General features: G+C 40.7%; 1 protein-coding gene and 1 long non-coding RNA gene across 7 annotated transcripts in view; one reads left to right on the forward strand and one right to left on the reverse strand.

Annotated features, from left to right (window-relative positions):
• The window catches only part of PHIP (PHIP subunit of CUL4-Ring ligase complex), a 68,290-nt gene extending 58,239 nt beyond the window's left edge, over positions 1 to 10,051 (reverse strand). For 2 of the 6 annotated variants that reach the window (XM_081187323.1, XM_081187320.1), the window contains exons 1-4: positions 9,838 to 10,051; positions 9,655 to 9,713; positions 9,519 to 9,548; positions 9,256 to 9,315 (exon numbers count right to left, since the gene is read on the reverse strand). In XM_081187323.1, coding sequence (XP_081043449.1) covers positions 9,256 to 9,315; positions 9,519 to 9,548; positions 9,655 to 9,713; positions 9,838 to 9,904 — 216 coding nt within the window. In that variant the 5' untranslated portion in view covers positions 9,905 to 10,051. The remainder of the gene's footprint in view (positions 1 to 9,255; positions 9,316 to 9,518; positions 9,549 to 9,654; positions 9,714 to 9,837) is intronic. The other 4 variants (XM_081187322.1, XM_081187324.1, XM_081187325.1 and 1 more) reach the window with 2 other exon arrangements.
• Positions 10,052 to 10,309: 258 nt separating this feature from the next.
• Positions 10,310 to 13,103, forward strand: LOC308583440. Its single transcript, XR_014006218.1, has 2 exons — positions 10,310 to 10,928; positions 11,691 to 13,103. It is a non-coding gene; the product is annotated as an uncharacterized lncRNA (long non-coding RNA).
• The last annotated feature ends 12,700 nt before the right edge of the window (positions 13,104 to 25,803 follow it).

Consider the following 25,803-nt stretch of genomic DNA (forward strand, 5'->3'; position numbering starts at 1 on the left):
CTGGGTGGAAAAAAATTCTTTGGGGCTGGAGGGAAGAACTCAGTCATGTGCCCCATGAAAATTATAATCAGTACCCATTTGCCAGTGACCAGGGGAACTGAAGGAATCAGTGTAAAAATACTGGACCATTAGAGTGAACTAAATTACAGCAAGTCTGGAGCTGCAACATCAGATGATTACTAATCAATCTGGTAGTAGCTGATCATGGGTTATAAGGTAGCATACTTTTTTGTGGAGAGGTGTTATTCACCCATAGTGTCAACATGGAACTTTTAAAAGCAGCAGTTGAAAGAATCACAGCATCAGTAGTAAAGCTCAGGGACAGGACATTTTCCATCACCGTCCCCCCAGAACCTTCATCAGGCCCCCGTCATCAGAAAGCGCTAGGAGTTGCTGATTGTCCAGCTGCCCATGTGAGAAGATGCTCTATTCTCTTGGGAACTGAAACATCTGGTACTCCCTGGCCCTGATTTACAGGTAACAAACAAGGGATGGGTCTACTATCCTCTATGGTTTCCATGGAACCTTCAGAGAACAGCAGTTGAAACAGACACAGAAGTGGCAACATCTAAGGCCCAGGAAGACAACATGTGCCATCACTGTTCCCCCTCTTCCTTTCTAAATAAAAGTCAGTCTTTCTTCTTTAAACAATCTTATTAATTTGTTAATATATATCAGTTTTCATCTACTTTCAGATACCTTAGAAGTCTATTGTCAGTCAGGAAGACAGGATACAAATATATAACACCGATCAGGTTCCCAAAGAGTGTGACAATTCAAGCATCAAAACATCTAGACCAGGCAAAGGCAACCTTTGGCTGTCCAGATGTTTTGACCTACAACTCCCATGATCCCTAGCTAACAGGACCAGTGGTCAGAGATGATGGGAACTGTAGCCAAAGGTTGGAGGGCTGAAGGTTGCCTATGCCTGATCTAGACAAATGCATAGGTCCTTCATGGGTGGAGGTTTGAAAGTATTATTTCCTTGTCAATAAAAGTTAAAGTATTTTTTACTATGGGGGAGATGCACACATAATCATAAAAATAAACATAACTGATATCAATTAGTTTGCATGAGAAAAGTATAACCACAACTGGAACTATCATTTGGAGTGATGAAATTTATTCTCCTAAGCACTCAATTCATTCTTGAAAATGTGGTACTGTATTACAAGTGTGCAAATAACAACAGCATCTAAATATCCCCATACATCCCCTCAAGCACTTTTGTGCATGCTCCAGGATTTCTGCAACCTATACTTCTGATTGTAGCTCCTGATTCTCCAACATTTGGAAGTAGCTTCTCAGCAAGCGTGAACTGGTGGTGGCAGAGGAGCTTCCTGCACAGTTATTAGTTCTCACCCAACCTGCTTTTAACAACAAAAATTCATAGACACTTTTGTTGCAAGTATTGAATTTGCAACAATGAATCTGAACCAGTTTAAACTTATTTTAAGTAGTTAAACTAGTTGTTTTTTAAATGTAGTTTTACTCCCCAGAATTTGTAAATTATAGTAATAGAAACAGACAATTAAAGAAAGCAAACAAGAAAACCATGAGTAAATGAAAACATGGCTCTGGTGTATGCATAGTTTGAAGCAACAAACCATAGTTAAGATTAACAAAAGTTTAGGATTTAGACATAATGACAAGTTGTAAGTAATCAAAAATGGAAGCAAAAGCTTCCTTAGAGCCATGCCAGAGGAGAGGGAGCATACAAGTTCAAGGCTCAGTGTAGCTCATTCCTATGATAACCAAGCACAGCCACTAAAAGCATTAAAACCAAAAAGTGAGAAGATGCTTCCAAACAGATGAAATCAGAAAAAGGTTTAGGGGAAAACAAAAAACAAAGAAACTCAGTATGATTTTAAGGTAAACATAGACACAAAGCTAGAAGTAAAAGTTAAGAAAAGACTGAGTATAGCACACATAAAATATGGTGGTTGTCACTAGCTTTAGATGACATTATAAGGGATCACACAAATTTGTGGTTAATACATCTAAAAGGATTATAATTGTGATAAACTGAATCCCCATTTTATAGGCAGCAACTAATAGGAGAGGAGGCTGCAAACCATGCAGCTGGTCACTACTTTAAATAGAATGCAGGACGACAGACTCTGATCTGGACTGGTCCAGAAATATGACTAGGGTTATAATACTTACTGGAAAGTAGGGACAAAGTGAGGCATCCCAACATGGGCTTAGGAACTTTCACAGCTATAATAATCAACATGAGAGGAGCTGTAAACAAGACCTGGAAGAACAGGACAACTCAAGAGCTTCTGTATGAGGTCTGATGTAGTGTGGGTATGCAAGCAGTGCCCAGCAGTATAATATGCAGAGCTTCACAATAGAAAAGTTGAAAGGGCAGGGTAAGTGTAAATAAGGGTAAGTGTAAATAAAAGCATTTATTATATTATTTCATATTCTATTTTCTGGTCTACACAGATATTCAAGACAGGCCACATTTTTTTTAAAAAAAATCTTTTTAAAAAGATCTAAACAATGAACAATTCAATCCATTTAAAAACACAATAGATAGTAGGAAAATAAACCATGCAATAGAACATGCAATTTTCAAAAACTTTCTGCAGCTTGTTATTACCAATCTCATCCTCAGTTGCTACCACTGAGAAAGTCCTTAGCCTTGAAGCTACCAGCCTCACTCTAAAAGAAGAAAATGTTACCAACTTCCTTATTCCCCCCACAATCTCTCTTTTTTCTCAACAAGGAAATGCAATTGCTTCAGTATTTCATTGCAGAGAAAGTGCTCCAGCCCTTAAATCAGTTTAGGTGTCTTTTTCCATATCTTTTCCTGCTCTGTATATGCTTTCTGAGAAATACTTGACACGCTCAATCAAAATCAAAGTGCAAATAAATTAACCTGGTTCCAATCCAGTATGCAAAATATATACAGCTAGAAAATACTATGCCAGCTACGTCATAACAAGAATCCCAAATGCTGTAACTTTTTCTTCTCCTAAGCAATCTTATAGCACAGACGGAAAAGCAACTATCGTGAACTTCTAAACAAATATTTCTTTCCCAACACAACTCTACACCTATCATAGAAGGGTCATATATGAATCATCCTCAATGTTGTGCTAGCACAATTAGCGAGTGCATTTACCACTGCCAAGAGTCTAATTTAATTCTTACTATACTTACAGATGTGTGCCAGAAAATTGTCCACTGATATATTTTTCTGACAGAAAAAAATCCATTTCTAAAAAGGCATTGTTTCATAAAGGTCCCCAGTCTACACAAACAGAACCCATCCTTGCCTTCCATTGAATGAATGACCATTTGGCGACCAAGTTAGGGAAGCAATGTTTAGAAGCATTCGGTAGTGTCTAGATTTGCATTCTACACTTGGGACATATAGCTTTATCAGATAGTTATTTAAATCATTGGCATTCCCAAGATTGAATTTTTTTCTCTAGTATCAGAGGTGGCAGGCCTCTGAATGCCATTTGACGGAGAACACAAGTGGCAGGAGTGTTGCTGCAGGCTTCCTAGAGGAATCTCGTTGGCTACTATGTGAACAGGATCCTGGACTAGATGGGCCTTTGAGCCAGCAGGGCTTCTTATGTTCTTACACTTACCTATTATTTCAGACAATTAAACATATCCTTCTAGTTTATGGAAGAACAGGAAAACTGCAGAAGTACTCAGAAACCTCAGTGAGCAATAGGAATCCAATACATTAAGTGGCACATTAAAAGCATGCTCGCAAGTAATTCCCAAGTCTAGTAACATCTCACAGGCACAGGAGCTTCAATGAACAAGCAGAGTTCTCATACCAGTATGGTTTCTAAAGCTCAATTCAAAAGAAGCAAACATTACTGATACTCATGAATTGCTGTGCCTTCCGCTGAACTGACTGGAAAGCTTATTCCTACAGGAGGTATTTGTGAACATCAAAATACACATGCAGCTCAAGAAAAAAAGTATATCACAGTTCAATTCTGCACATCCCTTTTTGAGCATCTAACAGGTCTGGATTTCTATTGCATAAACTTTACATAGATCCCTTCTCAACTTCAGTTCTTGCAGATTCAATGTATCTTACAATGTATCTTACAATGCTTCTGCTATGAAAATAGAAGCCATGTTTTATCAACAGGTAACACATATTTATGAAGCACCACAACTAAAAACAAATGCCAGCACACATTGCCACGATAAGTCAACGCTGCACAGTCACATCTGAATTGCAGCCAGAGGATGGGGAACACACATATCACTACTCTGCTCCACACTCTGCAACATTATGGAAAAACTGATCGTGAATACTGAATGCAAGCAACAAGAAATACACAACAGGATCACTGAGTAGAAGACAAAATGGTGATGAGAAATGGACACAGTGTTATCTTCTCCACTTTGCAGACATGAACAACTACTAAAAACTCCAATTCTACAACTGCAACAATGCAATTCTGCACCACAAACCATGCACACAACTTAAGGCATATGAAGATCTCACAGCAGCTCATAAAAAACAAACTACCACCATAAAAATAACACAGTGAGTAAAAAAAAGTTCCATAGACAAACCACCACAAGCCCCTGGGAGGCTTCAGAAGAAGAAGGAAGGACAGCATACATTACCATGAGAGGACCAAGTACTCCACCCCATAGCTACAACCAACCCAAAAGGCATCTCTACTATCCCTTGTACAAGTAGCATCAAAAAACCTAACTTTCAAAAAGGACTGCGGAAAGCGCAGATGGAGAAGTGAAACTACTAATAGCAATCACCTTGAGAATGTGAACATACATTAACACTTGAGAAGGAGGGGATACTTGGTTAAAGGCGCCCAAAACACATGTTTTATACTTAAAACACACATCTAATATGTTCACAATGCAACACAGAAGTGCAGCGATCAGTAACCCAGTGAACCCACTGAATTTAAGCAGAGGGAAGATTCTAAAGAAATGGCTAAGCAGTCATTCTGCCAGTACTTCTGGTATTACTGACCATATGCCCAATAAAACATGCAGTGTTGTTCATTCAGCAACCAAAAATTAACAGCAAGGGTCCACTATGCCATGAAGGCAGCAACTTTAGAAAACTAATAAAGAGACCTGGTCTGAATAGAGACATTGGATTCTTATCCCATTATACATGATAAAGCTATTTTTGGCCATCTCATCCCTTGCTTTTTCCTGTAAGACCAACAGGTTTACCACACCTATCAGCCAATCACCCATTCCCACCACCCTTCTGAGTAATGCCCCTCTCCACCCTCTCACTATATATAAAGGTCTGGTGACTTCTGTTTCATTGTATCTGAAGACATGTGCATGCACACGAAAGCTCATACCGAGAACAAACTTAGTTGGTCTCTAAGGTGCTACTGGACCTTACACGGCTACCTACCTGAATCTAGAACCTTTAGAAAACGATAGCCATGTACAAGAAATTAACCAAAAGACTATACAAGTGGACAGCAGTGGAAAGATGAAGAAGAAAGGGACTAATGGTGTAAGGAGTCAATAATACTGTGCTGGATCACTTGTTAAATCCAAACATATTGACCAGCATAGCTCCCTCCAGTGTCTTCAAGATTTGTCTCCAGACACACACGAACCTGAGGCCTTAAGCTACATGCTTTACCCACAGAGCTATGGTTTGAAGGTGGACAACATCACCCAAAACCTCAGGGATCCAGGAATAAGATGACGGTGTTTAGGAAGTCTCCAAATGAGAAACAGGATTCTAATCCCAATGACTACTGAATTTATTCATTTGAGTTGACAACACTTACTTGTCAGGCTGCCTGCTACAGTTAAGAATAAACCTTGTCAGAGAAGGAAGGGGTTTTATTTTTTAAAATTTTAAGGTCTCATTATTTATCTTTCTTCAAGCAGTTAATATGACACAAATTAGTATGTAGTATGTGCAAACAGACAGGCTAGCAAGAATTCATGTGATTAGTAATGTGTGTATCAGATTTATAAGGAAAGGCTAACTTCATCCTTGCTTCTGTATTACTCAATTTAAAATAAATATAAGATTATTCTATTTTTTAAAAAAATCAATGCAATGTCTATCAGGAGCCAATTAGATCCCAATACTGCATCAGCCACTGACTAACCCTTCACTTTAGTCTCACTATTTTTTCTTGAAAGACTGTGCCTCCTCCTTCTCATTCATTCTCTAACACACACACACACACACACACACACACATACTTTTACAATGTAGAAATAATGTATTTTAATGTAGGTATCCACAAATTTCACTGTAACAAAAATTAAACTGGGCTCAACTTCAAATCCAGAGTGAGCATGGGACAAACTTTACTTCAGCAAGCCTACTCAGACATATAATTTAGTTATCTATGTGTGTTTAACAACTTCTTGTTTATTTTATCTGTTTTGCTGATAATTTTATTATGTACATCACAGAGTTTTCTTCTTATTAAGCATTGCAAAAATCGTCCTTAATAAGAAATAAATGGCATCAATTACGAAGAATAGAATTTGGACTTTTGTCCTTTATTTATTATTGTAAAACTCTAACCTATGGTTTCAGTCCTGGTCACTGGCTACGACTGGGAATTATCTAACTGGCTGTCTGCAATGGCACCAAGGCATCCCAACCAGTGTCTTCTCTATGGTGTTGCTAGAACTGTTTCATTGCAACATGAATGATTGAGAACTTATGCAATTGGGGGAAAAACCATAGGTGTGTTACAGGTCAATTTTGCTTAACACTATTTTAATTCTGCTATTTCATACTGGTAGAGCTGGGCACTGCTGGCTGAATATGTGGTAACTGTTTTGCTTGTAATAAGAGTCCATGTACCAGTAATCTGCTTAGTTAGACTACAGAATTTGGCTGTTGACTTAGAAAGTGAAACATACAAGCAATTTCATTCAGCGTTTTCATGTTCAACATGGATATAACTTTGGGAATGCAGAACAGTTAATTCATCAACACTACAGTATTTAAAATTAAGTTACATTGATCTAAAGCAGGGATGGAGAACCTGAGCCCTCCATATACTGCTGGAGCACAACTCTCATTATCCCCAACCATGCTGGCTGCGACTGAGAAGAGCTGGAGTCCAAATTCTTAAAAGCACTTCAATTCTGTACTGAAAGAAGAGTTAAATAACTGTAGGCGTATTGATTCCTCTTTAAGGAGTCCACTCCTATGATTCCTCACCTCACCTCTTCTTTCAGCGTCATCAAAGCACTTTAGGAATTTGTGAAAAGTGAACTTTACAAACACGACCTCAAATCATGTTGTGCCGTTATAAAAGTCTGCTGTTGTACTGGTAACTAGGAGCCTAGAGGCATTTCTGGCTTCATAACTTTTTTTGGGGGGGAGCCAACAAATAAAAAAAAAATCCAGGACTTCACACTTGTTTATTTTTTTTAAAAAAATAAGGTGATTATACATAAACTTTACTTTCCAAAGACACTGCTGTCTTCCATGTGCCTTTGTGCCTCATTCAAGTAGTAACAACACTGGAAAACATAAGCACTTGAGAGCTATCTCTCCAGGGATATCACTCACATGCTGCAATGGATGTATAAGGAAGAACATTCCAACTGTAGTAGTTTAACATGCAAGTAAAGCCAAAGATTGACTTTAAAACAAGTCATTTATTGTTCACTAAACATTTCCAGCTTATTGATCTAAACCACTAGCATATTAAAAATATTCAGGACCATGCCAAAACTGGCATTGGATGAGAAACTGTTAGAATGTCAAAAATACTTTAAAAGCTTCTGTGAGCCAATAGTACCCACTCAGAAAAGAGGCAGACCACTGCAACTCTGCATAATTTACTGGTTTGGCCTTATGCCCTTGTAATAAAGACTTCACCGGGCACTGAAAATTTTGAGTGTGATTATCATTCAGTCACTCCTGCTGAGAAACAAAGCAGAACTACCTGCCCTTGGATGTTGCAGCTAGCTGTGCCTGTCCTGTATGAGTCACTGTTCTGGCCCTGCTTGCTTTCAGTCAGGGAGGCATGGCCAGATCACTCACTCAAATAAACACACAAGATGAACAGTTCTTTAAGTGGATAATTCTTATTCCAATGTACTATGAAAGTGTGGTTTGGGGAGTGTACAAATGATGGCACAATTCAAATTTTAGCTCATAAAAAGTGTGTCCTATTAGAAGTTTGAGAAATATTGATTTAGACACAACCAGTAAAACCACTGAAGGCTAAATGATCAAAGTTCTCACAGATTTCTCTCTCACACATTTTACAAGGAGCTATGTGAAGGAGTGAAATTGCTAGAAAAGATGTTCAGCTCTCACTTCTGTACTGTTTTCCTGATCTACAACTCTTCACCCACCTGCTACTTGGCCTGAAAAGGGTGGGCAGTAAAATATATCCTGGAGGCATCTTAAATGCTACTTTGAACTTCCTCCCCAAAAAACCCCAGATCTGAGTGTCTTCTAGTTTAGCCTGACTTGTTTTAAAGCAAGCACTCCTTCAATCAAGAGTAGAAAACTGACAAGCAGAATGAAACGCAGGACAGAAAAAAACAAATTCTGCAACCAAAGTGATATATGAACGCACAATAATTGTTCCATAAAACAGCACGCTAGTCCACAAAGTTGCCACTGCCTAACAGAACTCTATTTAAAACTAACGTTCTGCTCTGAAATTCCACATTACCAGAACTCGGACACAAAGAGCAGATTACTGTATGCATATACTGACTGAGACTACAACCACAAAGCAGCTTTTATTAGTTATGTTCCAAGCAAAAGATAAAAGCTTAAGGAAGTTGTGGGGCTTCCCTGAATAAAGCCTGCTTACAGTTGCTCAATATCTGCTCAGCCCCATTGTGTATGTGAAGCGAGACTGCATGGAATAGAGCGCCCCCATCTCCTACAGGCCTGCCTGCCTCTTGCAAGCAGTTCCTGCTCGCTCCTCCCCTCCCTGTTCTCTCGCTTTCCCCGCACAACATCCATGACGTACCTTTATTTCTAGCATAGTGACTCTAGGGCTCTCGCATTAGTAGGATTATTATTATTTACCCTAACTCGGGGACCCCAGATTTCTGACTTCGGAGGCACCATCTGCTTTCTTATAACAACACACACCGCCACGTCCAGGAAGGAAAAACCGGGAGCTTAAAAACTGGCCCCTATTTTTTTTTTAAGTTGCTTTAAAAAAAAATTGCGGGAAATTCAATTTTTAAAGGGCTGCTCACAAACTTTCCCTAGTACATCACATCGCAACCACGCCGACCGGCCGCTTCTCTTACTAGGCTCTCGTAGCTCCTGGGATGCTCCTTCCCCGTCCAGTCCGTGCGCTTAGGAAGCAACTGGGGGGAGAAAAAAAGACACACACCCCCGGTCACCGAGGGCTACTAGCCGCCCCCCACCCCACCCCCCCTCCCGACGCCCCAGCAGCGCCCGCCCGCCCGGGATGGCGGAGGAAAGGGGAGGGGAGGAGGCGAGGCCGTTGCAGCCGCCGGCGCTGAGGCGGATGGAGAGCGCCGGGCTGGAAGGCGCTCGCAGCGCTTACCTCCTTCTCGGCGACTTCTCGGATCAGGACCTGCGGGAGCAACAAAAGAGGAGCGGAAGGAGGGCCGTCAGAAACCGGAGGAAGAGGCGGCGGCAGCCCACCCCGCAGGCCCAGACCCCGGCGCCAGCGCGCTTACCTGAGCCGCTTCCTCGCAGGGTCCGTTCTCCAGAAAGCGGGCGATGAGGAAATAGAGCTCTGCAGGGGGGGTGGGAAGAAGGGCGACAACGGGGGGGTTGAGAAAGGCGAACACGCGCCGTGAGGGGGGGGGGAGAGAAACACGGCCTTGGAGGAGGAGGCGGCAGCCCGGCCCCTCACTTACCCGCTCGCAGCTCCGCCGAGTGCCTGCCGCTGTTGTTGCTCCCGCCGCCTCCGCCGTCCCCGGACATGGCGAGCCAGAGGAGCCCGGCTGGCTGAGGCCGAGCTCCCCCGGCGGCGGGGCCCTACGACCCGAAGACGACGCCGGCGCTCGCCCGGGAGCTGTCACTGTTTGTTCGGCGGCAACAGCCGCAGCAGCGAGGCGCTCGGCTCCACCATTCAAGCCCCGGGCGGCAGTAGCGGCGGCGGCGGCGGCGGCGGCGGCAGCAGGAGGAGGAAACAACAACTCGCAGCAAAACCCGCCGCCAACCCAAGCGCTGCTGCTGCTGCTGCTGCTGCCTCTCTCGTCAGCCAGCCAGCCAGCTTCGGGCGCGAGCGAGAGAGAGAGCGGGCGGAGTAGAGAACGCAATCCCTCCGCCGAGACAAAGAGTCCCAGCCCCCCTCCCCTCAGGGCGGGCGCGCGCACACACAAACACGCACACGCCCCCCCCCCTCCTCAACCCCCTTCACTCCCTTTCCTTCAGGTCGCCTTCCCCGGGGTTGGGTGGTGGTGGTATTGCGCTCCCCGCCCTAGAGAGCCCTGCCTCTCTTTTCCCCCTCCCCACACAAAACAACGCGCTCGAGCTGAAGCTCGCTCCGGACTAGTGGGGGGAAAGCCGAGCGAAGATGTCGGAGCGAGCGGGCAGAGGCGGGGTGTGGATGGGTGGGCGGGCAGCTTCGGCTGAAAGACGCTTTCTCTGTAAGAGAAGGGCTGGGAGGCCTCGGCGGCGGAGGGATACGGCGCGCGCGGAGGCGGGAGGAGCGATGGAAGCGGGGGGGTTGTGCGCGAGAGAGAGAGAGGCCCTTTGGCGGCGGTGGCGCTGGAAGTTGCTCAGTTTCAATGTAGCCGAACTAGGAACCGAATGAGGCAAAAAAAAATGCCCCCAGGGACCGCAGGCCCCACCACAGGCGGGGGTGAGAGGCTCTTCTCGGCCCTCGCCGTGCCAGGGCCTGCTGGGGGAGGGGGGTGAGCAGGTCGGGCCCGTCCTCCAGGCTTTCTCTCTTCTTCCACATGCCTCCTTGTCGCCTTTAAATGCTACAGATTCCCATCTGCTTGTAAGTTGCAATGTCATGCGTGGTTTTGGTTTGTTTTTTTCCTCTTTCCTAAGTGTTACTCATTAGGGGTGGGCGAGCGTGTTTATATGTATGTGTGTGTAAGGAAGAAATAAAAATGTATATATATTTTTCATACGCCTTGTCTCTACAGCTTTTCCTTTGTTATTGACTCTCCTTCTGGCTTAAAAGAGGAGCATGAAGTGACTTCCTGGTGTTATTAAAAGGTGCAATGTCAACATTTGCGTTTGCCCTGGTTAATACTTAGATAGTGGGAGACGGCGGGTTAAGACAGCAATATTATTATGAAAGCAGACAAGTGAAAAGGATGAAAATGGATGCAACCTATGGCTGGACTTGAGGTAATTTACAGCTGGATCGATAACATACAGAAGGGTTATCGCATGATTAATGGTTACATTTACATTTTCTGTTTCATGCTGTATTTAGGTAATGAACAGGGCTCACCTGCCTAAAGTGTTTATTTCCATCTTAGGGCAGTGTCTTTAGAGGCATGATGTGTTACAGTTTGAATTTTATCAGAATAAACAGTGGTCAGCATTTGTTATGTAATATATCAATGTTTTGGGATTGAAAGTTGGGCATTGGGCAATTTTTGTATTCCAAAAAAGAAAGAAAAAGCGGCCATTTAAGCAATTAGTGCAAATCAGTTAAAAACTGCTCATCAAATACAGTAAAGCTACAGTGATATGTTCTAGAGATGCTCGAACTATGTTAACCTAAAATGATTTCCTCTCTCTGAAGTTGCAGCTTTGAACGAAAATAAGGTATGTAGTTTTCAAGTAAATAATTATATAATATGTTGTATTAATGATTTTATAAGTGTCAAGTTATTAAGGCCCCAGCTCACAAAAGAGGCTGCATATATGCTTATTTCAGCACAAAACTGGAACTGTAGTAAGACTGCAATCCTACACCAATTTACCCTGAAATAAGCCCTATTAAACTTGGTGGGTTTTCCTTCTGAGTAAACTTGAATATGATTGCATTGCAAGAGCAATTGCTACAGTAGTCTTTTGCATCATATCACAAAAAAGAGAAAGCATATATCTGGAAAATGTATGAAGGTATGATTTGCAGTAAGTCCCACACTGCTGTTAGTTATTTCTGGAATTAGAAAAATTGATATCTAGAAGGTACACATGTCATCCTGAGATGAGTAACAAATTAATACAGGATTAATATTAAGTTAGAACTGAAGTGATTTTGTACTACAAGCTTTTCTGTTTTAGTATCTTCACCATTTCATTTCCCTACTATTTTTGTGGCCCCCATTTGAACCTGATACTTTTATTTTACATTATAGAATTGTATGACGGTTTTAATTAATCAATCTTTTAATAAAGTACTATATTTTTCAGTTACTCTGGAGCCTTATATTTAAGATGTAGAATGTGAATAAAGACCTTAATAGGCAGTGCTAATAAGATTTTCAAGTTTATCCTGCTCTTTTTATGGTTGCTTATATGTGTACAAATATAGCTAAGGTATTTATATGAATTACAATCTATTGGTACTGGATCTGTATTTCAATGTTACTTACTCTGAAAGAAATTAGTTTTTAATTAGAAGAAGGATGATTGTGACTATAAAGGCTTTCCTTTTTTGTATTATATATCCCACAGTAATTCTGTTGATTGAATTCACATGCAAAAACGCTGACATTTCTATTATCACCAGTATAGCACACTAAAAATACAAGCAGAGGGTGCAGTTCTATCATTTTAAAATTATTTCTCTTCAATAAGATCATTGGCTTTTGTTTTGCATGCAAGTTGTTTTTTCTTCTACATAAGTCTTAGAATTATTTTGGTATTGTACATTTAGAATAGAGGATGTTGAGGTTTGTTCGTTCTTTTAATTGTAACAGCTTATTATCAGTGATATCTCAGCAGTGCATTGTGCTAAGTCCCAGTAATGTTATTGTTTTCTTTGCTAGAAAAATGTATTTCTGAAATCTCTCACACGGTCTCCAGTAGTATATTTTGAAATTCCTGCATTTGTGTCGAGTTGCATTATCCTTATAGAGAAATATTTTAGTTCCACTGTCATTGAGATGTAATAGGTTCTTTGTGAACTGCTTCTGTTATAATGAGGTTTGTCCTACACAAGTAAGATTCCCCTTTTCAGAATAAAATAGCTATTTAAAATATGTAACGATGTAGTCTAACTAGTGACGTTATGGTTTTAATTTTACAAAATCATGTTATAATTACAGGTGGTAGTAACATGGTTTTAATTTAACTTTCTGAAAATGAATGTTTGGCATTCCTTTCATTACTGTAGGGTTGCTGAGTTTCAGGAAACTTACAAAGATTTGTTTTCCCCATGGTAGATGCAACACCATATTTTACAGAGAAATTGAAAGACCTTTAGTAGCAGTTTATGAAACTCCTTCTTTAGAAAAATATTTGACAATAAAAATATTTGCTGTATTTAAAACAAATGTAGATAACACTGACTGTAGTATTTCTGGAATATTAGAAATAGATATAATTAACTGCATATCATTGTATATACATTTCTTTCAGTAAGACAGGAAATTGTGAGAAACATCAAGGGCATTGCCCCAAAAGAAAATGTTTTTATTAAGGCTGAGAAACACTTTGGCGGATGGATGCAAAGAAACATGAGTGGAACAACTAGGCTTATTATTGTTTCATGAACTGTTTGAAAACTTCATGGAACAAAGTACCTGGAGGTACACCACAGTATGGAAACAAAGTATGGTCCATACTGTAACGTATAAGCGCTGCATCTAGGCATATGATCAATTATAGGGAGATAGGGGGGCCCATGTTGTTTGAGAGGTGTTCCCCAGTGCAAAGCAAGCTCTAAGAGCTAGGGTGCAACTATTTCTACATTGCAATATTCACTCTGCAATGCAGAACTCTTTGCACCCCAGCCATTAAGGTTTGCTTTGCAATGGGGAGCTTCTCACACCTTATCCATTAGGGCTTGCTTTCCAAATGTGTGATTTAAACATAAGCATTTCTGGAAGATTTGGAGCTAGATGCAAAGGTGCCCTTCCACATTTGCAAGGGCCTTTATTCTACTAGGGGCTCTTGCAAATGTAAAGGGAAAAAATGTGATTTTCACCTACTCCCTCCTTCTGCAATCAACCTGAGCCACCTTCCATGCTTTTTGAAAGGTTTCACAATCCTCTGGAGCAGAGGTTTAAGGAATCCTTAAGAATCAAATTCCCCCTTCCATTCATATAAGTTGAGAGCAACGCTCATGCTATCTCTAATGCCAACCAATGGAAACCAGAGAGATATAGCAAACTGTCTTTCACAAGTGGTTGTGCAGTGATTTGCACTAATTGTGTTGCACTTTCTTTCACATAATGCTATGTCAGAAATAGCTCTTCCATGAGCAGAAAATGCTTTCTGCTTGTGGAACAACGCACTTGGATCTAAACATACTGTTATAATAAAATAGCAGGAAATACTTTATTTTCGAAAGGAAATAGCAATGTTTCTACATATTTATCATAACTAACATACTAGTGGAACACAGTATGAGTAAAGGACCTCTAATCAATATGGATTGATAAGTTATGCAGTACCACTTTCAGACCCACTTATAGTGCATTATCAATATATTTGCATAAACGTTTTTGCTGGCACACACCCTGTTGAGGAAAGTGGTGAAATGAGGAATGTTGTGAAAAGTTGTTTAAAATGACTATACAAATACATTTCTGCAAAAACCCAGAATCTCTTGCCTTGCCTGTTTTGTACTTTTCAACTTGTAGTTTTAGTAATGAGGAACAAGTACGATGGGCAAGTTGCCAGGGCTAATACACTGAGAATATGTGAGGGTAGATTCTTGAATTTGTTTGTTGCACAATCAAAGGCCTGAAACATAGTCATGGAATTAAAGTTATCCAAAATTGTCACATTCTATAGTGGGAAGTAGTGCTAAAAATATATGTGAGGGTCGATGCCTGTAGTTGAGCTATCTTGCAAACATTTTTTTCAATGAACTTCATAGCCTTTTTAATATTTCTTACTCTGGCTCTCTTCCTATATGGTTATTTTTTACTATTTTGTCTCTCTTGTTAAATTTTACATACAAGTGTGCATCAAAGTATTCTAAACGCTAATTATGTAAACATTGTCCAGGATTAACATTTGCACATACTTTCCCTTAGACATTTCATGTAATTTCAGTCCTAGAAGTTCAGTCATGACATGTGAGTATTGTGGATGGGGATTAGCAGAATAATCCTAGCTACAGGAAGTTATGGCATTTAGGAGCCTCTGGGAGGGACTGTTGCCAACTAAACTGGCAGGTGAGTGTGGACATGAGTTTTGAGGAGTGGGCCTTAGGTGACATGACTGGGCTGAACAGGTTTTGGAATAGGTTTCTGCTTGCCGTGTCTCCCAGATCATCCCTTTTCGGGAACTTATGTTGTTCTAAGTTCCACCACCACCTCTCCAGCCCAACCAGGGTGAGGGGCTTAGACCACCAAAGCCCCAGTTTAGGAAGAAAGTCTAGGATCTGCTTAATCTAAACACTCTCATCCCAGAGGATCTTAAGTTTGGCTCAGACTATTAATAAGCAAACCTGCATACTAGCAGTTCTAAATAGATACATATTATTTTTATTTATTATATTTTATTTACATACTGCCTTTTGCCCAGTGCGGGACCCAAGACTTACAGCATATATTAATACAGTTACAACTAAAAGACACAATAAATATAAATATTAAAAAACAAATAAATAACCATATTAAAAACAGCACTAAAACAAAACTATTTAAAAACACACATGTACAAAGTATTACACTCATCGCCTGAAAACCCTGCAACAACAGTCAGTTAATAGCTAAAGGCCTGTACCTTTGGAAAGTTGTAATTTTTAGTTCACAGTACTGCTTTCAATTGGTTTTTGTACCTAAATGCAGTTGCCTACCTCACTTCACTACAGTTACTTAATGACAATTACTGTCATGAAGCTAAACCAATCTGCTAAGAAGCTACATCACAGCAGACTAGTGAGCTACCTAACGCTAATGTAGTTTCTGATGCTGTGTATTTCAAAAATTAGGATTATTTCATAGAAGTCAAGGGCTTTGTACACTAATTGAAAGAAAGCTTGAGTCAACTTACAACTTTCTACAACATTTACAGAAATGTTCCTCAAAGCTACAAATAAGATCTTTCTCAAAGATTGATCCTGATCTTCGCTTTCTGGTATCATCACCAAGCAAGCCTCAAGATAATAGAAGGGAAAACAGCATTTGAGGTGTCAACAGCTGAGAACCAGTGCCCTGATACAAAGGTGGTGTGGGCAGGGGGAGTCCCCCAAATTGGCTCTTTGGTGGACAGGAGGACTGGATTAAGCACCCTCTGTCTCTTTCTAAACAGCTGATCGGCTAAATGTTACATTTTTGAAGTGTTACCTTACCCATGTGCAGTCCCTAAGCTGTAGAATGTGAGAGGATAACTCAGTAGTGTTAATTTTTATACACACAAATGAATCTGCTACGAATCTGTAGAGAGTGAGGAAACAATTCTTGGAAGATGGGTTCCACATGGATTGAGGGGTTAGTCAGGGCACTGATCTTAATACACAGCCTTGTGTTTAATATGTTGTATCTTTCAATACATTGGTCAGATGAGTGACTTGCCCTGTAGAACAGTTTAACAATAATATGTGGTGGTATGCAGTGGAATGGCATGATATTTCATTCTCCTTTTACAAATGTCATCAGTTGCTACTATCTAAAATCAATAATAAGCCCATGGGGAGAAGTTACATAGAAGTGTATGCCTACTGTATACTACACAGTTATTCAAGTCTAAGCCTCCTTACGTTAGATATTTCATTTTAAGATACATCACTAGCATCATCTTAAACTACCATTTGCTGGCAGCGTTCAAGCTATTTCTTAAGTTGATGAACCATGGTTTATGAAGCCAGGAATGAGAATTTGGATCAAATGTTCTTCCATTCACACAGCAGCTTCATTCTTGGCTTGCTGTAAGCCCAAGTTCCCATTATATCTGAACAGGATGATTCTGGTTTACTGTCAGTTAACAAGCCAAGATAATGAGCCAGGATTTGAGGGGTGAGGCAGAGAAGGAGCACTTGTTCCCAGAATCATAAACCTTGGTCATCCAAAACCTTGCCGTTGTGTATCTTTCCAACATATGCCATTCCTTTTTAAATTCTGTAAATAACCATTTATCTAGTCTCCTATGGTTATTAAGAATCCTCTGGGTATCGGATGGGGAGCTTTCTGGAGAAAGGTTTAAACAGTGTTATGGTGTGCATGGAATGTTGCAAGTTCAATCCCTAACCTTTCCAGTTAAAGTCTCAGGTAACAGCATTCAAAAAGACCCATCCACTGTCACATTAGGCTGCCTAGAGCTAGCGGGACCTATAACCTGGCTTCAGAATATAACAAGAGTCCTTTGGTATCAGACCAAACCCACCTTGTCCAGCACCCTGTTCTCACTGTAACCAACCAGATAACTAGGGAAAGCCCATAAGCAGGAGGACATGAGTGCAACAGCACTCTTCCCTCTTGTGTTCCCAGCAACTTGGATTCAGACACATACTGCCTCTGACACTGGGGGTAGTACATAGCCATTATGACTAGTAGCCTTTGATAGTCTTATGCATGAATTTTAAAGTCCTCCAAGTTAGTGGCCACCACTACATGTTGTGAAATAAATTTCCGTAGTTTTAATTACATGCTGTGTGAGGAAATGCCTCCTTTTGCACATTCATCTTCATTTGATGAGCCCTAGTTCTAGTAGGGACGCGGGTGGCGCTGTGGGTTAAACCACTGAGCCTAGGGCTTGCCGATCAGAAGGTTGGCAGTTCGAATCCCTGCGACAGAGTGAATGCCTGTTTCTCGATCCCTGCTCCTGCTAACCTACCAGTTCGAAAGCACTTCAAAGTGCAAGTAGATAAATAGGTATCGCTCCGGTGGGAAGGTAAACGGCGTTTCCATGTGCTGCTCTGGTTCGCCAGAAGCGGCTTAGTCATGCTGGCCACATGTACGCCGGCTCCCTCAGCCAATAAAGCGAGATGAGCGCCGCAACCCCAGAGTCGTCCACGACTGGACCTAATGGTCAGGGATCCCTTTACCTTTACCTAGTTCTAGTATTATAGAATCATAGAATCATAGAATCATAGAGTTGGAAGAGACCACAAGGGCCATCGAGTCCAACCCCCTGCCAAGCAGGAAACACCATCAGAGCACTCCTGACATATGGTTGTCAAGCCTCTGCTTAAAGACCTCCAAAGTAGGAGACTCCACCACACTCCTTGGCAGCAAATTCCACTGTCGAACAGCTCTTACTGTCAGGAAGTTCTTCCGAATGTTTAGCTGGAATCTTCTTTCTTGTAGTTTGGATCCATTGCTCCGTGTCCGCTTCTCTGGAGCAGCAGAAAACAACATTTCTCCCTCCTCTATGTGACATCCTTTTATATATTTGAACATGGCTATCATATCACCCCTTAACCTCCTCTTCTCCAGGCTAAACATGCCCAGCTCCCTTAGCCGTTCCTCATAAGGCATCGTTTCCAGACCTTTGACCATTTTGGTTGCCCTCCTCTGGACACGTTCCAGTTTGTCAGTGTCCTTCTTGAACTGTGGTGCCCAGAACTGGACACAGTACTCCAGGTGAGGTCTGACCAGAGCAGAATACAGTGGCACTATTACTTCCCTTGATCTAGATGCTATACTCCTATTGATGAGGCCCAGAATTGCATTGGCTTTTTTAGCTGCCGCGTCACACTGTTGGCTCATGTCAAGTTTGTGGTCAACCAAGACTCCTAGATCCTTTTCACATGTACTGCTCTCAAGCCAGGTGTCCCCCATCTTGTATTTGTGCCTCTCATTTTTTTTGCCCAAGTGCAATACTTTACATTTCTCCCTGAAATTAGGAGAAGAAGAAAACATTCACATTCTACTTTCTGCCAGTGTGTATAATTTTATATGCCTCTATTTTACTTGCCTTTTTCAGATTTAAAAGCCCCAAAGACTTTGTATAAGGTAGCATCATATATATTCATAAAAGCTTGATAAGGCCGCAAACTACTACCAACTGAGTTTAGGCACACAAGATTAGTAAAGTTTTCTGTGGACATAATGCAAGCCTTTCCTGATGTGAAAGCACTTTTTTCTGAAGCATCACATTGCTAGGAAGCAACTTAATTAAGGAAGAATGGAATAATGTTTTACTGCAGATTTCCTTTATCAAAGTTATAACAATATCTTTCAAGAATGATTAATTCGGTGACTCGGAAGGTCTACTGATTGTTCTTTTATTTGTAGGTATTTTAATGTAGTTCAATGTTTATATTTCTATCTACAATTGATACTAAATCAAGTATTTATAAAACTAATATGAACTGGTTATATCTAACAGAAGTTCTTTGAAAGCCATTAAGAATTCAAATATATTTCTAAAGCTTTTATCGCATATTTATTGTTTTTGCATTCACTAAATGAGCTACCTCCAAATCAGTTATTCACTATGCATTCAAGTATACAGTTTCCTTACATCATATGTCTGTTTAATGTACAGGTAAAACACATAATGTACAAACACATTCCATTTGTCACAATAAGATATATGGGGGAAAGATCAATTATTCCTACTTGGTTAGAACAGTATATTGTCTGCTTTCACAGTCTTGTCTCTTGGGAATTGGCTCTTGCAGCTGTTGAATTGTTTTGCTTACATATTATAAGTGGAGCTATCTACCGATTTTAAATCTTTTAGTCGATTAATCATCGTGACTTTCAACAAAATAATTTAAATTTAAATTTCAAATTGATATAAATGAAGGGGCCTTTTTGAGATATTGAAGGAACTATGAGAGCACACAGTGGATTAAGGAAAAGCTGTTGTTCATTTTTGATCACTCAGAATATCCTTTTTCATTCTCCGTTACAGTTACACTAGAACCAAAATAGCTTTAAAAAGAACTGTGTGTTTAAGACTCAGCCTCGCTGTTTAACATTTGCACCTACTGATTAATATAGTAAAAATTCAGCATATTAATTGCCAATTAAATATTTAAGTGGTGGTGGGCAAAGTAAACACATATATTGATGTGACAAACTACCACAAAGCAAGTACGGTCAGCATCTCATGTGAGTGAAATAAAGCAAGGAAATTATGAAAATTTCTGATGGGCTGCTCACAGGTTTTTAATGTGCACATATGTGCATGCGATGTATGTGAACTTACAAGGCTGGCTACACTTCCGGATACAGTGTCTGTGCAATAATGTGCAGCAGCCAATTTTGCTTGCATGTGAAGGTGTCCTGAGCAGCTATGCCTCCTGCTAATAACATCCTTGATTAGTTATTAGTCAAAATGCAGCACTTATACACAGGCCAACAAGACAACAGTCGGGAAACTGCAGTTAGTGCAGAATGCAATGGCTAGCTTTATAATTGGGGCAATTTATTGCAAATTTGCGACACCATTTCTTTATTTTTTTAAAAATTGAACTGGTTTTAGCATGCTACTGGGCCAGGTTTAAGTTTTTGATATTTATCTATAAAGCCGTAAGCAACTTCTGACCAGGTTCTCTAAGGGAATGCCTTCTCCCCTAAAATTGTCAAATGAGGCCCTCCTGTTTGTTCCACAGTCAGTGGAGGTCTATTTGCAACAAGAAAGAGGTGGATGTTTTCTGTTATTGCACATGGTTTATAGAAAAGCTCCCCTTCTGAGATAAGGCAAGCGTCTACTTTTCCTTCATTACTGGCACTTGCTGAATGACTACTTCCTATTCTAGGCTTTGCCTGGCAATTAATACCAGCATATTGAGCCTTTCCTGACTTTGTTCCTGCTTCATTTACTGTGATTTATTATTATTATTATTATTATTATTATTATTATTATTATTATTATTGGTAAAAAAGGATTTTAAAACAAATAAATTATTGTTGGTATCCTGGAGGAAGCCAAACATTTTTATGAAAAAGTTGGGGTATAAATTCCTAAAATAATAAATTAATTAATACATCTTTTATGGGATGGATACTGGGTTTTCATAGTAGAAAGCACTTCCCCGCCCTTCCCCACGTGCACACACACACAAAGCACAACACACTTCTATCTGCATAGATGAATAAACGGTACTCTTTAAAATATGCATACCTCTATGGTCTGCTTTCCGAAGATCCAAGTGTAGTTTGTTTAATTTGATAATCAGTTGTTGTATTTCTTAGTATTTCAGCTGCAGACAACTAGTGAGTGGTAGGTGATAGGGGCAGCAGCAAACAGGCCTGGTGTCAGTACCTGGACCAGCATGGTGCTGATGCTGACTGTTGCAATATCCTTTCTTTTTAATGCCATATTTATGTGACTCTAATGTGCACCTCAATTTTCAAAACCTTGAAACCAAAGAAGTATTTACTAGCAAATGTAAATGCACCATCAAATCTAATGTGCACTCTAATTTCCGTGACATAATTTGGCCAAAAAAGGTGTGCATTACATTCAAGTAAATACAGCGTGTATGTCTACAGAGTTCTAGACCTTTATTATTATTATCATTATTATTATTATTTATTTTATACACACACACACATATTTTCCACAGCAAAGTGATCTGCATTCACAAAAAAAGTGTGTAGCAGCAGGGCAACAGAAGCAAACTCCATTTTATTCCCATAGTCACGATGATCCTATTATTTAACTGAGTTTAAAACATGAAACTACACCTGCTCAGAATATTTCTTGTTTAAATTGGGGCTGTCTGTGTTTCAATCTCACATATCAGGAATATAGAAGCAGCTGTAAAGCATATAATGACCTGGGGCGGTGGGGAGAGAAATGTTAATTGTGTTTCACAACTGAGGTAATACATGCGGCCATCTAAAGGGGGGGGAGGGTAGCTTGTAAGACCATTAAGTCCAGGTTCCGAAATTATCTACCTGCACCACTGCTGTATAGTAAACGCTCTAATTAGAACACCCAAATCGGTGCATTCATTCAATAGTAAATTATGTATTAAGTGTTTTTTGCAAGCTTCGCTGCAGGTTTCTGTCCAAAAGGTAGTTAATGTGAAGAAACCTGCTGAGGGAGGCTTTTCTTCTGTGCTTGCCCTGAAAAGTAAAAGTATAATAATCCCTTTCTTATATATCACATAGTCCTAGTGCCGTCTAAAACAAAACATTATTTTGAGGCAGAGCTTTATTTTAGAAATGCCAGCTCTATTGGCAGCAGGTGGGCTGCTGAAATTATTCCTGAATTAAAATCCAGTCTACTTGTCGTCTTCTAGGTTGTGCAGAGTCAAAGTACTGCCACGATATTTGTGTCCCTAGCTGGCTGGTGAGATCACAGCAGAATGTGTCTTAACACCACCAGCAAATGTTGCTGTTGTGCAGTAGATAATAGTGTGTGTGATGATAGGAATTATATAGTTATTTATGTTCAGCAACATAGCAGCATCTCAGTCATCACACAGTCTGCTCTGGCAATACAGCTCTCTACGTGAAATAACGCGACACGTTAGCTACAGCTGACTTGCCATATAAAAGGCCAGGGCTGCACCTCTAGCATTAGAAAGTAGTGGACAGTGTTGAGGTTGTGCCACTCACCTGACCTCTATTCAGCTAAGTCATGACAGCATAAGGGGTGGGTACTAAGCCTCCAAACCAGAGCACAATATACACCAGGAGGCTTGATTTGGTCAGAATTGAGTATACACTTCCGGAGTTAACACTAAATACATTACTTCTGGTAATGTAGAAGAATAGCCATTGCTGGTCTCTAGTACTATGTTCGAACAGTGATTCTGGATCATCATCATCATAATAAAATTTATTCATACCCCGCCTTCTCCGGTCAGAGCCGGGCTCAGGGCGGCTAACACCAATAAAATCACAGTAAAAACATAATAGGGGGAAAAGAAAAAAACAATTTAAAATACAGGTTAAAATGCAATTTAAAATGCAGCCTCATTTTAAAAGTAGCTGATAAAGTAGCATATTAATTAGCATATTAACTAGCATGTTATTATTATTTATTAGTCCTCAGTATCATTTGATGCTCTTGCTCTCATTTTGAAAACATATCCATATTCTGCAAATAAATAAAGTTATTTTTAATACTATACTACACTACACTGAAATGTTTAAATGTTGCTTTGATTGTCCTTGAATCTTCCCACCACTCTTTCCACCCTCTCCTGCCACACCAGTGTGGCACACCACGCCCATTGAGAACCATGGTCCCAGACTCTTTCAGGTGCTCCTCAGTCTTTTCATTAAGGCTGTCTAGCAACAAAAGTATACCAGGGCCTCTTGTCCCTGTCTCCTTGGGCTCTCAAAATGGCAACCCCTCTGACGCAGGCAGAGTCTCAACCCAACTAGCAGATAAGAACTGGGAATGCAGCCCAGGTGTTTGAACCAATCCCCTTCAGCACAGCTCTTCCCCAAGTAGTGCAACAGGAAGTTCCCAGCAAACCTTCCACTTCTCCTCTTGCACAGGATTTCTATGGTTGTAAATATTTCAGTCAACGTCCCAGCCCCCTAGATCTGTCTAATTGTAAGAAGTTCCTTCTAAAGATAGCTGCTATTGAAGGTGGATGGCAAGGTGTGTAAAACAGGTTGATTCAGACAGTAAGGCTGAGAAGCCTTTGCAGTCTATCTGTACTGAAAAGTTAAAAGCATTGATTCAGATCACCTCCCACTCTGTCCTACTACTTGACGCCTTTTAAAGTGGCACTGCAGAGTTAAGATAAGCCTTTAGCTCTTGGGAGGGGGTTGGATAAGAAATTTACACAGGCAAAAGCACCAAAAGGGTCAAAACTGCTTTAAAGACAATATGAAGGTAATAGGATATATAAGAAATTATATTCTGCTAAATGGAAGGTGGCTTTTGGGAAATAAACTGAACACAAACACTACACTACTTTTAAGCTATCATTTCATCGTAATGGAAACAAACAGTTCTGAACAGCTGAAGAATACTTAAGTAAAATTTTTACCCTGCCTTTTGATGAAATGATATGTAGAAGCCTGCCGTACTGCTTAGTGACCTATGCATGTTGCTGCTCAGAGATTAACCATTTCATTTGAAGAAGAAACAAAATGAGGACTGTAGGACTGGTGATGCAGCCCTTGAAAAATGGATGCTGGTAGTTTTTTAATGCAGTCTACATAAACCAGTGACACGTTTAGTTACTACTGCTAATAAGAACTTAAGCTGGATGACTCGTCAATGGGATTTGTATCCAAACATAAACCTAATTACTCAGAAGAAAGCCCCATTAATTTCAGTAGGATCTGCTTCCAAGTAAATGTGCAAAGGAAGTGTTTATTCAACTTAAATTAGGGTACTTTAGCTTAATGTAAAATAGAGTTTTCTTTTACATTGTAGTATGCTATAGGTATACCAGCTTTGATTGCGTTTTCCATTTCCCTCTAATTAAATGCCAGTAGAGTAATAGTTACATTTTAAAAATTATTAAAGGTTCAATTGAAAAAATGATATGTAAAAACTCATAATGAATCTCATTTCACCATATGGGTGAAATACGGAGCTGTAAAAGAAAAGGCATTGCTGTTGTAGAATATAAATAAAAACAGCAGAAGTAAACTGATATTGCTGGCATCCTTCTGTCTCCGGAGACAGTGGAGGAGTGTGCCTTTGGGGGTGAAGTCAAGCTATTATCCACCTACTGTGGCTGTAGAGACCAATACAGGAGAGACATGTTTTGTTGCAGCTGGGGCAAATGAAGGTGTCCGGTTCTGCTGATGCATTTTTCTTTCTGCGCTCCTCCCAGTGGTCATTCCTTCTCTAGTTACTGCTTTGTTTACACAACCTGGCTGATTGTCACCAGACTCTGCGGTCATCTACAAGGGATTCCCACATGGTGGAATTAAGGTTCTAGCCTTCATGTCACATTTGCAGACATCGGAGTTGGTCTGCCAATAGGCCTGGTACCTGAAGCCAGCTCCCCGTAGAGCATGTTTGTGGGAATCCTGCAATCTTCCATTCTGTGGACATGACCAAGCAAGCAGAGATGAAATGCAAACATCTGGGAATGTGGGCTTGGGAGAACACATCTTTGTTTCAGATTGTCCTGCTACTTGATGCCCAAAATCTTCCTGATGAAGTGCACGAGGAAGGTGTTATGTACTGAAGTTCTCACCCTGGGCCAGCAGGGGGATACTGTAGATAGTTTGTATGCAAATGAAGGATCGAAAAGTGATGTTCAGTGATTGGATAGTTTTAGAAAATGGCAACAGTTACATTGTTCTGGAGCTCTATATAAGCAGGCTGACTGAGCCCCTCAGCTTAGTTCTGTTCTGACATCTGAATAAAGAAGAGCTGTTTGAAGAATCGCTGTGTCGTCTGCTATGTTCGCCCACAACTTAACAGAAGGCATTAAGGCATCGCTCCTGGTGGGTGTTATGTTGCCCACATCTCACTACCATAAAGGAGTGTGCTCAACACACAAGCCTGGTAAACTTTGATATAAAAAGGTAAAGGACCCCTGACAGTTAAGTCCAATCGCAGACAACTCTGGGGTTGCGACGCTCATCTCGCTTTACAGGCTGAGGGAGCCGGCGTTTATCCTCAGACAGTTTTTCTGGGTCATGTGGCCAGCATGACTAAGCCGTTTCTGGCGCAACGGAACACCGAAACCAGAGCAGCGCACGGAAATGCCGTTTACCTTCCCGCCGGAGTGGTACCTAGTTATCTGCTTGCACTTTTTGGCGTGCTTTCGAGCTGCTAGGTTGGCAGGAGCTGGGACCGAGCAACGGGAGCTCAACCCGTCATGGAGATTCGAACTGCCGACCTGATCGGCAAGCCCAAGAGGCTCAGTGGTTTAGACCACAGTGCCACCTGCATCCAAACTT

Source organism: Podarcis bocagei (assembly GCF_964188305.1).
Source record: "Podarcis bocagei genome assembly, chromosome: 3".
In the NCBI taxonomy this organism is placed as follows: Eukaryota; Metazoa; Chordata; class Lepidosauria; order Squamata; family Lacertidae; genus Podarcis; species Podarcis bocagei.